The sequence below is a fragment of the Vicugna pacos genome, chromosome 19, assembly GCF_048564905.1.
Source record: "Vicugna pacos chromosome 19, VicPac4, whole genome shotgun sequence".
In the NCBI taxonomy this organism is placed as follows: Eukaryota; Metazoa; Chordata; class Mammalia; order Artiodactyla; family Camelidae; genus Vicugna; species Vicugna pacos.
This window is the reverse complement of record NC_133005.1, coordinates 36317026-36329344: the sequence shown is the minus strand read 5'-3', so window position 1 is coordinate 36329344 and position 12319 is coordinate 36317026. Positions and strand designations below refer to the sequence as shown.

Here is a 12319-nt window from a genome sequence, read left to right as displayed (position 1 = left end):
ACTGAGCCAAATGTGAGCTTGGCCACATTCAGTCACTTGTATTGGATGCAAAGGTCTTGAACAGTCTGGGTTGTTTCCAGGCATTATTTTTGGCTGATTGTATTGTCTTGCAAGTGATTGTGCCTTATCATGGCTATATGCCTTTTCTTTCTCTTGAATATCAAGTACATTGTGGGGTTTTGGGGTTTTTTTCCTTTTAAGTACTTTGGTCATTTTTCTTTTTAAGAACCTTTTATCATTGTGCTGTTTGATATACAGGCCTGCTATTGGACATTATTTGCTTGATATCGTCATTTTGGAAATTATTATGTAGGACAGTAGTGATTGCCATGTCTCTGTACTTGTGGTTGCTCTGCCTGTATGTAGGTGTATGGATAGTGTTTGGAGTCAGTGAATTGTGGGGTCCGGGGCAGGGGATGGCGGGTGCTGGTAGAGGGAGGTGAGGTAGGGAGTGTGGTGGTGGCGGGTGGTGGAGGGCTAGTGAGTTTACTTGCAGAAAACATATAACCACATTGTAGCTAGAAGGATGAATCAGAAAAGAATCTTGGAAGGAACTGTTGAATATAAGGGAATGATGTGGATATTTTAGGTGTATTTCAAGGCTTTTGTAGGAAAAGTGGTTTCTTCCTTAACTTCTTTTTTATGTTGTCAACAAATTTCCACTGAGAGATCTCTTCTTGTCTTTGAGGAAAAGTTTAACAAGTAGATTCTAGCACTTGAGGATGTACAGTCGGCCATAAAAGCGTTCACATGTAGTAGATGGTTAATAAATTTTTGTTGATAGTGAATGAGTATATGCTGAACTTGCTGTTGGTACTGCTAATGCTTTGTCATGGCAAGGAATTGGAATATTCCTTTGTATCTGTGTACCTGTATTACATAAGATGTAACGAAGAAGAGAAGGGGAGATATTTAACGAAATGTTTGTGGCTGTCTTAAAAGCTTGTCTGGAATTGGGATGACTTCTTTTTCTTTCTTTCTTTCCTTCCTTCCTTCCTTTTTTGTTTTTTAAACCACATCTTGTTTGGAAATATCATTTATTACAAAGGGGAATGATTTGATTACACAAAAGTCTGGAAACTTTATGTCATGTATTTATTGGGTTAAAAATTGGATAATAAAGATTATGCTTTTCCATAATTGCTAAAGTAGGTATTTCATACTGCCATGATTTAACAGTGTTAGTTGAAAGTGATTAGGACTAAGCACTGTTGCAGGTGGCTCTGTAAACTGTTTTTAGGAGAATCTGCCTTATGTATTAAATCACTCAGACTGTGCATTCAGTATGGCCTATTGTTGGTAGATTCACTACTGAGTTAGGAATATGTGTTTTGTGCCTGATCATTTTTTAGCACGTCATGTATAATTTTGAAAAATGCTTATAAAGAATCCATGTGCCCATATTCCCCTTTCCCACAATCCATTAAAAAGTGCTTGACACTTGGAAAATGGAAGCTGCCAGCCACGGTGAGACTATTTTTGTGAGAAGACTTTTGTGTCACCAAGCCAAAGTTAGGAACTGGGGGGTCTTGGAACAAGGAATCTTTTAAAAAGAGGTACCCTTAACTCACATTGCTCCTCATGTAGTGTTACAGTGCTTATATGTACTCCATAAATTTAGGATTTGAGAATAGATTGAACATTTATTCTTGAGTTGGTATCTCAAGCTCTTCAAATAGTAAAAACTAGGAGATTAAAGGCTCTCGTCTGTGATGGAGGCAGGAGACAAGGAAATTGTGCAACACAGGCTTAGCAGTCAGAGGTGTTTCCAGTGCCGGGGAAAACTAGAGTCTTTGTGTTTCAAACTTTTTAACCTAATTTTGCCATGTGTGAAAAATTGTTCTGTAAGAAGATTCTCAATAAAGCATTTTAATCTCTCTCGGGTCCCTAATTCATCTGATGGAAAACAATTATTAAAGACAGGTTTAAAGGAAAAGTCCAGTTTTCATTTAAGGATTTAATCTCAGGATGGAGTACTATTGAGCAGCAGGTTCTAAATTTATACAAAAGTGGTTTCTCTGAAATTCCATAATTCCCCTGAATACTTTTATGAAATATATAAATAGCAGTGGTGAAAAGCTTTATTTGTTCTTTGAATTATGTGGGTAAACCATATATTTCCCCCCACTCATAACTATGGTTGTTGCCTGGCTTCTCTTGGGGGAGGAACATCTGTTTGGATAAAATATTAGCATCAATTTTTTAGTGCCTTTTGAGATGAAAAGGGGATTTTCTTTTCCTGTCTGAGAATATAGGCTGCTTAATACATTAGGAAGATTATATATTGTGGATTTGTGTATATGTACTCAAAATAGCATCCCTGCCCCCCTCCATCCACTAGATAACCAGTAGGTTCTCCCAGTCCCCCAGTTGTGACAACAAAGTAATGTATCCAGACATTGTAACACGTCCTTGGGGAACAAAATTGCCCCCTATTTAGAACCACTACTTTAGAGTTTCTTTTTGGACTTAAAGACACATAGAAATGTTAAATTAGTAGATGGCTAAAAATGAGTACTTTTTTTGTTGAATTTTTATTGCTTATATTGGAAATTAAAAATTTGTAAAATACGCAGCCTTTAAAAATTTTTATTTGCCGTTTTGAACTACTTGTTTCAGCCAATTGTCATAAAGATGTAATTCCTCCAGGTGTACTTGAGGTTAACATTTTTGGGGCAGTCTTAATTAAAAGCCTGTTTGTTCACTTTCTCAACGTCTAGAAAACCTATGAATTTATGTCTTTGACTTGAAATGCTGGCAGTCGGCCTGCTGTAGAGAACATTGGCCAAAAAAAGATCCCTTTGGGCCCCGCCTTTTCTCAATTTAGTTCATTCATTCAGTGTAAGGCTTTCAGAGCCACCTGGGGCAGAGTTGGGTTGCTCCTCTGGGGATGCAGGTAGACTCTGGAGCAAACACTGTGCTTTTGGCTTATGTTTTGACTTGTGACCTGTGGTTGGTGTTGTGAAGTTGTGAGTACACTAAATTTTTTAGGAGGAATGGGAGGAGTAGAAAAATGCCCTCAAAACAGAGTTTAGAAAGAGAGGGAGAAAGTGAATAAGAGAAGGAAGGGGAAGAGTGAGAGAGAAATACTTATGTTTTGGCAGCTGAATGAAATAAGAATGGTGAAGGTCGTAGCTGCCAGAATTCTAAAAAGTTCAGGACTTGTTTCTTGACACTGGCAACTTGTCTGCTAAGACCATTATCTAGCTCTTCAGTGGATCTTCGCTGTGACTTTGTTCTGATTCCAAAAGTAAACAAGGAACAACTGCAGTTGGGAAACTCTGTTGTATAAGGCAATGTTTATGCCTGTATTACCCAAAGTCATGTTTTAGCTGAGGTTTTTTGTTTTTGTTTTGAGTATTGTAGTCCTTTTTGCTCTCAGCAAGAGAGAATGTGCCAGGACTCCCCAAGTATCTTAATTGCTCTGGTCATTCTTCTCTTTCTAGAGGTCCAGCTTTAATTTAAAATCATTTTGAGACTTTTTTAAAAATTAAAGTAACAATTACTCTGTAATAGAACTTCTAGTTTGTTAGTTTGCTTGTCTCTGCTTTGGTTTGCTTTTTCTATTGTTTGTTGCTTACTGATTATTTTTGAGTACTTTTGATTTGCTTAAACGTTTTCAGCTCCTTGTGGAATGGCCATGAAAATGAGGAGAATTGTCCTTATTTTTGACTTGAGAAGAAATTTTTATGGATTTAGAAGTAATGCCTTCGGAACTTACAAGATGCAGTAAACAATCTCCTCTGCTCCCCAGGCCCTGTCCCTACCAGCCACACCAGAAAAATTGCCCGTCTGAAACCTTTTCCTGTTTTCTTCATCTCCACTTTTACTTTTGATAGTACAAATACTGTAGAATGTTCTGTATTATTCAAATAATTTCTCAGAATCATGAGCATTGATGTGGTTGCAGCAGTTCTTGTTTGGGTTCTGTAAATAAATGAGACCATCTCAAACAAACCTCTTAGGAAGATAAATCTTTTATCATTATATTATAAGGGAAAAGAAGTAGCAAAAGTGAGGAATTCCTCTCTTTCTTCAGTCAACTTAAAGGAAAGCTCTAAGGGTGCCAATCTGAGTGCGTTGTCCTAAAACGGAAACAGTGTTTTACATTCACCTATTAATGGTGTTATGAACCCAGTTTGCTTTCAGCTTCATCTCATTTTGAGACCGGAAACCTTTACCATATTCCGTATACAATGGGAAACCTCTTAATATTTTTAAATTTGCATTTTGAATATAAGCTGTATTTTATAATTCTTAATATTCAGCAATGAATGTTATTATACCCTACTGATTCTCTTTGTCAAATGAGCATGTGGGTATTGTAAGTCATTTAAAAACACCATGAGAAAGTCACAAGGCCAGTGAACCTTACTGTATATCATGGAGAAACCCATTTCTAATACATCAACATAGCTACATACTAAATGGGACTATTTTATACTTGAGTAGGTGACACCGATTTTGACTGAATATTGGCAATTACATATCTCCTCTATAATTTACCTTTTTATTTTCTTTCCCTTACAACTTTCAGGTAGAACTTTAGACTTCATAGCACTGAATTAACCTGCACTGAAAGCTGTTTACCTGCAGTTGTTCACTTTTGTTGAAAGTGACCATGTCTCAAGTTCAAGTGCAAGTTCAGAACCCATCTGCTGCTCTCTCAGGGAGCCAAATACTGAACAAGAACCAGTCTCTTCTCTCACAGCCTTTGATGAGTATTCCTTCTACTACTAGCTCTCTGCCCTCTGAAAATGCAGGTAGACCTATTCAAAACTCTGCTTTACCCTCTGCATCTATTACATCCACCAGTGCAGCTGCAGGTAAGCGTATGACTCCAAGTGTCTTCTGTTTCAAATGTTTTCTCAGCCTGTTTTCTGATCTGTAAGCAGATTGCAGATATAGGGAGCTCTCGTACACTTACATTCAAGAAGCAGAAGATAGTATCACTGCTCATGCTTCTTTATCCCAGATGTAAAACACCTGGTTGTATATTGAGTGTGGAGGCCTTCGACAGCCCATTTCAAAGAATAAGAAAAAAAATTGGATACTAAGCTTTAAGCCTAGTCTGTTAGAAGGTGGTGGCTGGCAGAAAGAACTGAACAGTAAATACCACTTTTGATACTCATTGTTGTATGGGAAAATTCTGCTTTTAAAACTATTTCCCAGAACTGACTCGTAGGTGTAAACCCCCTTTGGATGTCTCTAAGATTTACCCCAAGCAAGGGGGCAGCCAGATTTACTGGAAAGCAAAGGAGTGTGTTGGCATTTGTTAATTTTTATTTTGAACAAGCAAGTTTAAATTGAGATTCCAGAGGTAGTTAAGAAACCATAGTGAGAACCAATTAGAAACTAAACAGAGAAACAGATTTTTAAAAAGGAAATAAGTTTAGAAGCATTCAAATTTAAATATCGGAAAATAAAAATGAACTAAATGTGCTCATTGCTCAGAAAAGACTTGAAACCCTTGGGAAAAAAAACTCTAAAAAAACAATATTCTGCTCCCCAAATCTCACCTCCCTTCAGAGCTGCAAAACCAGTTGAATGGAGTATCAGCATGGGTGTCTCTATAGTGGAGTCACCTTGTAACAAATTCTTTTCAACCCTTATGCCTGACAGTTTCCTTTGCATTTCCTCCTTCATCCTCTCATTCCTTTTACTTTATAAATCTGTTCTTGGAGCCTTAGCTTGTCCCACTCTCAGCTGCATGGCGTCTGTCACGCTACCTCTACACTTCCTTGGACTGGCTCACCAGATAGCATTCTTGACTTGTCATAGTCCCCTACAGATTCAGTGTTCCCCACATTTCCTATTTGAATACCATCTTAATAGGACATGACACAGACTATTTCAGCCGTCTGGGATTTGTTGCTTTTTCTTCTAATGTGCTTTTATATCCATGTTTTGTTGACTTTATAAAAATCCAGCCCACCAAGGCTGCTTTATTTAACTTATATAATTGTCAGAAATAGATAAGGTCTGAGGATAGCAGCCTCTGGAGATAAGACAAGAGGACGCCCCAGGAATGAGAAGTTAGCTGTGTGGAAAACGACAGTTGTCATTTGAGAAATGGTATCGGCATGTTGAATTTTGTGAAATAACGAACAGGGTACAGCTAACAGCGGTTGCGGTAACCAGTGTGTGTGTGTGTGTCTCTGCTCAAAAGACCTCCTTGTTATTCCCTTGGTTATAATAGCAGTGCTTCATCTGACTTCAAATCTTACATGCCTGAAATGGTTAGTTATTCCTGTCTATTCTGTCTCTTTTGAAGACACACCGTCTACTAGGTTACCTGGCTTCAGCTGGTTCAGAGAAGATCTCGGCTGTGTCTTCAGATAGGTGCCCCCAGTGTGGTTTGCAGTTTTGCATCACTGCTGTTGTAAATCCTTAGACCTTCAGTTTGTTTTCCCTCTTTATTCATTAATCCCTGGGAGAGCCGCAGTCTTATATACTGCTGGTTGACTTCAATGCTCTTACATTATTTTTCAGTTCCTTCTAACATGGCACACCCCAAAGAGAAAACCCCAATGTGTCTTGTGAATGAGTTAGCCCGTTTCAACAAGATTCAGCCTGAGTATAAGCTTTTGCGTGAGCAAGGTCCAGCTCACTGTAAGGTAAATATTGTCCATACTGCTTATTCATTTATAACCCATTAGGAATGTTTTCTTTCTTTTTATACAGTTGCAAGTGGTGCTGTGATTCAGAATATGTATTTTCAAACCTCTGCGGTTGTCTTAGATGCAAAAGTACAGATTTTTGGCAGGTTACTTTTTTCATCCTTGCAGAATGGGTCTAAGAAAAGATAATACTTCTTCTGGGATATTTGGCTTTTAAAACTCCAGTCAGTGTGTGGTTGTTTAGGATTCTGAATAGAGACAACTCCCAAGCACCCGTGAATGATTCCCTATGAGTTGTCCAGGCTCTGGGCCTCCTGGCTGCAGCCTGCCTCTGGCTCCTTTCCTGCTTGTTTGCAAGTGTACCTTAGACTGGGCTTTGAGTGAGGAGGTGAACGAGAAATCAGTTTTGCCACTTGTTAGCAATCCAGATACAAGGTTTGAAAATAAGAGGTAGAAATTAATCTCCCAATGAGTATTTTGGATTGTCTCTAATTTCAGTATCCTTGTCATTCGCCTTACTTAGAGGATGAAAGACTGACTAATTTGAATTTTGACTATTCAGGAATTCAGTCTTTTAAACTTACTTGATATCTGTGCCAGTGTACCTCTTAAGTACCTCTTGGAACTTAAATGTTTGTATATCTGGCTTTACTTTTTGCAGCTGTAGTAGGGGAGGATAGTATGAGAGAGAAGGAATTGGGCCTCCTGTTTCTGATCCTAGCCTTGCAGTAAAATAATTTTATAGGATGAGTTGTCTCTTTTATGCCTCATTTTTCTTGGCATGCAAACCTCAAACTTTGAATGATTTTAAGTTTCTCTTTTCATTTGACTAAAAGTAACATCAACCACAATCATAAATAGACACCATAGGATAGCGCAGTCAGGTTAGTTGCCTTTGGAGTCAGACAGATCTCAGTTTGAATCTTAGCTTCTTACTAGCTGTGTGATCTTGAGCAAGTTGCTACTTTTTTTTGAACTTCAATTTCCTTATCTGTAAAATGGGGATAGTAATACTGATACCAAATAGGTCTATTGTGAGAATATATATTGAAGTGTAGAGCACAATGCCTGGCACATAATAAATACTTGAGAAATGGTAGCTATTATTATTGAGCAGTTGTGCATTTAAGAAAAACAGAAATTTCCCACTCACATGAAGCTAGCTTTAACATTGTAAGCATAATTATATTTGAAATGTTTCTTTTGGAAGGCAATTAGCCTCTTTTTATAACTGTTCTGTTTCTTCTACAGGATTTTTTTTGCAGACCTTAACTTTGGGATTCCCTTTATTAACTGTTTTTGATTTTTTTAAAATATGTATTTTCTTACTTGAACTTTAGTACCTTAGGTAATTTGGCTGTGTGTTCAATCTGTAACTGCATTTTTTTTTTAATTTACAAGTTGTTCAAAGAGGAAAAGTTATTCCTTCCCTAGATGATAGACTATTTAAAAAGTCAGAGGTTTGGTGTACTTTAAATTCCGTCTGAACTAAGATCTAACCTCACTACCAACACTCCACACAGAAGGCAGCAGAGTGGCAGCAACGCCGACGGGGACAGTCCTGGAGAAAGGCAAGACTGATCATGAAATTAACTCTTTTCTGTTTTTTTAGCATTTTCCCCTTCAATGTCTTTCCATGAAAGGACCATGAAAATGACCCAGGGATTGCACAGCATTGCCGGCTTCTGCTGTTTGACTTCTCAGGCCAGCCAGGGTTCTGAGTTCATGTTACTGGTGCTTAAATGAGTAACTTTGTTAATTGCAGCAGAAATGCAGGAGACTCCCTAATGTTCCAAGGGGCATGAAAGATTCTTTAATTTTTCCTCTTTAGTGGAAACTATGCACTGAGGGAATCCTGGAGTTAAGACCTACAAGAAAAATCAGCTATGAAGGCAAGTTGGCCCCATCCCTTTAGGCACCGAATTTAAATGACCTAGACATACTCAGATCACCATTTCTCATGTGGATTGTTTGTAAATGAAATAAAGTGATATTCAGTGATAAAGGAAAGCAGAATAAAAGCGCCAGAGTAGTGAGTCTCAAATTGTGAAGTGCCTTAGAATCACTCTGGGAGCTCATTAAGCATGCGCATGCGTGGGTCTCTTCTGGTGCTGTCCAGTCTAAATCCCGGGTGTGTGTGTTTTACCAGGCTTCCCAGGTTATTCTTCAGATGCACACTAGAGTTAAAGGATCATTGTGCTATGATGGTTCGTAGTTTTGTTTTGTTTTTACAGAATATTAGTTCAGTTCTGATAGGATTGATATAACCTAGTTTTACAAACGGAGTGTGCACATGGGTTACCTTTTACTTAAAAAGGAAAAAAAGAGGCTTGCCACTATCAGCATTTGTTGAGGACAAAAGTTGGCTGTTTTGGATGCCTCCTTAGAATTGAATTCAGAAATGTTTTTAGATCTTTGCTTGCTGTGGATCTGATTCTCTTCTGAAAGTGGAGGTAGTGTCTGGATAGTGCAGCCTTAGGAAAGTAAAAAGGCATTTTAGGGCCTGACATACCCAAATTTATTTGAGGTTTTGTTCTAATGGGGTTGTGTTTTCAGACAAAAGTCTACAAACACATTGCAACATCAAAACAAGTATTGTCTTAATTTATGTGAGGTACTGAACTATGTGTCTAAAACAAGTTTGCCAGATTTCTTCCATGGGAAGTAATGGGAAGACATTTCCTGTTTGAATGGCTTCCAAATAATCAGCATTTAGTATTTTAATATATGAAAAGATATTTTAAAATCTCTGTACTTACCCTCATCTTTCAAAGCATAGTTTTTTCAAGGAATGCTGTGCAGTACAAGTTAATGATATACGTATCTTTTTGTGTTTATAAAAATAACGAAAAAGGGGGTAAAGGGATAAATTACCAAGATAATGACCAGGCCTTTTAAACCATGGCCATAAGATATATTCAAGATCCAAGTGACATATCATAGTGAACATCAGGTTTCATGAATTGAGAGCTCACAATTTTCATTTGTAGGTGTTTACAGTACAGCTAACACTTGGAGATCAGCACTGGGAAGCAGAAGGAACTAGTATTAAAAAAGCCCAACACACAGCTGCTGCCAAAGCTTTGGAAGGAACAAAATTTCCTAAACCCATAGTCCGCCCTTTTCGTAGCGAAGGAAGGAATCCAGGTATTATGCGTGGGCCAAGACAGGTTCCTTTCAAAAGTGTGTCTAGAGGTACCCATTTAGTATGTATATGAATTCTTTCTTAACTAACTTGTTGATTTTGAAAGCACAGATTCTGCACTACCAGTGGCAAATGCTTACCTTTTCAGAATCTTAACCTTACTCTAAAGCAGTGGTTCCCAATCTAAGGTCCATTGATTCCTAATGATCTGGAGAGATGGTCATGGGAGGTGGTGGATGTCACCAAACAATTTCTAAGAACGAAAGTACATTTTTTTCTCTCTTTTGATAAGGTTGTGTAGACTGCCAAGAATGTAGGTTTTAGCTAAAATCATTTCACTTTAGTGTGGTAATATTGTTTATAACATGTCAGTCATAAGCCCTGATTGTCAGTTCTGTGTCTCCTGAACATTAACAATAATGAGAAAATAACTTAAATATTTATTTCTTAAATACACATCAGTAGATAATATCTTTTCAAGCAAGGGAGCTAAGTGGGGAAAATACTGATGAAGAAGAGTATCTGGTGAGAGGTTGGGAACCACTGACCTGGTGGCCTTAGGCAGAAGTAGCTGTTTAGCAGAGTTACCTCAAGTACAGGAAGTCATCCCAGGCCCTGTGCACGAGAGACTGAATCTGGGAAGATCTCAGTCACACCTTTCTTGTTGCTTTTGATTTCTCTGTTGTATTCTTTCTTCGAATTTATTCTCCACTGCAGATAAATTTTATGGGTCAGAGCTGCTCTTACTTAAAATGCAACTATTTGAATTATGTAAAATATATAGTTCTGATATTAGCTAGAGAGAGGTTGGTTACTCATATGATCTTCGGGTTGTAAACCCAAAGATATCCTTACCAATTTGATTTATGCACTAAATTTAGTCATAGCAATTATGGTACAGAATCAATTTATTTTTATTTTCCTTTACATACATCCAGAAGAGGCATTTTAAAGTGAATTTTTGTGTGCATTTAAATGAAACTTTGCCATTGCTAGTGCTGTTCTGTGTTTGATATGAAAGTGTTGTTTTTAAATGCGATTGTGCAGACACTAATCTTTCCAGGCTGGTCTTCTTTTTAAATGGTTTTTAAAGGTTTATGAATTGGATGAACCGAGAGGAAAAAAAATAATGAAAATGAATAATGTGTATTTCCTAAAGTTGATAATTCTGAAATAATTGAAGATATACTTGCTCCTGTTGTGTATAGAAACAGAACTCATTTTCCTAACAAGTATTACCACAAGTCAAATCCCTTTATAAATTTCAGGAATGGAAATAATCTAAATATTTTGTGGGTCTCATCTGACTTCTCCAGATAGAATTTACTTGTCTCGCCCTCAGTGATTCTGTACCTTTCTTTGTAGCACACATCCTGTTGTAATGTAGTCCTTTGAGTGTGTTGTGTTCTTTGAGCTCCTCTGGGGCAAGAATTATGTTCCTCAAGCTTATTAGCACACTGCTTTACCTCCAGCAAGTATGGAATAAATGCATCGTTTTATGAAGTAGTGTGTACAGACATCCTTCTAAGTGTAAGCCGGTCAGTCAGTACAGAGTTATATTGGTTAAATATTCCCAAACAATGAAATGATTTGGACAGTCCTGTGGGATTTTTTAATCATGGAATTTGATATGTATTGGAACTTATTTCTGACAACTGGAATGTATGGCTTTCACTGCTGACACCTTGTATTACATTGTTGCTCCCCTAAAAGCTCTTATAGTATATTTTATGATGTTGACTGTGTATTAATATCTACAAATCATAGCAGTCTTGAATTTCCTGACCTGATGCCTAGCAGTGAAGTACTTAGATCCTTCCATGAAATGCATCATGAATCCAGTTAGTAGAAAGCATGCTATTCTTTTTGATTTTAGTGAGTATCATTCTCATACAAGAAGAAAACCAGTTCTTTACATTGATTCTGTGTTGCAGAAAGCATAACCCCTACTGTAGAGCTAAATGCACTGTGCATGAAACTTGGAAAAAAACCAATGTATAAGCCTGTTGATCCTTATTCTCGGATGCAGTCCACCTATAACTACAACATGAGAGGAGGTGCTTATCCCCCAAGGTATGTGTTGTTTTATTTTCATGGAATAATAACATGTATAGATTGTAGAGCACGTAATGGTTTGGCCCTCTTTGCTCTGCCAAAAGCTAAAGTCAGTCTTAACTGTGCTGGTGTCAGTGGAACAGTATCTTGATGCTCTTTTAAACGCCTGTCATTGGGAAGGGCCTGAGCACATTCCTCACTAGCAGTACGGTTTGTGCCCCAAGCAGTCTGGTTAAAAATCACCTTTGTAACTCTTTTGTGCAACTGAGTCATATTTGAACATGATTCCTGTAACACGAGTCTCAGCATTCATAGATTTCCTGATTATTGATTATTGGGTACTTTTTGACTTTTGAATTTATTTATGTGCTTTGTAAATAGCTTTGGTGTACAGTGCAGTTAAAATACTAATTTAAACCCCAAAATGTCATGTGTTAAAAATCTGTTCATGTTCATAAGACGCTAGAGGATAGATGGATGATCAAAATGGAGGCCTTTA

The 12319-nt window shown here is 37.6% G+C and overlaps 1 protein-coding gene across 6 annotated transcripts in view; it reads left to right on the top strand.

The window, feature by feature from the left end:
• STAU1 (staufen double-stranded RNA binding protein 1) overlaps positions 1-12319 on the top strand; it is a 49425-nt gene that overhangs the window by 11138 nt on the left and 25968 nt on the right. For 3 of the 6 annotated variants that reach the window (XM_072944363.1, XM_072944362.1, XM_072944365.1), the window contains exons 3-6: positions 4538-4826; positions 6493-6617; positions 9611-9767; positions 11700-11838. In XM_072944363.1, the coding sequence (XP_072800464.1) occupies positions 4622-4826; positions 6493-6617; positions 9611-9767; positions 11700-11838 (626 nt within the window). In that variant the 5' untranslated portion in view covers positions 4538-4621. The remainder of the gene's footprint in view (positions 1-4537; positions 4827-6492; positions 6618-9610; positions 9768-11699; positions 11839-12319) is intronic. The other 3 variants (XM_072944364.1, XM_072944367.1, XM_072944366.1) reach the window with 3 other exon arrangements.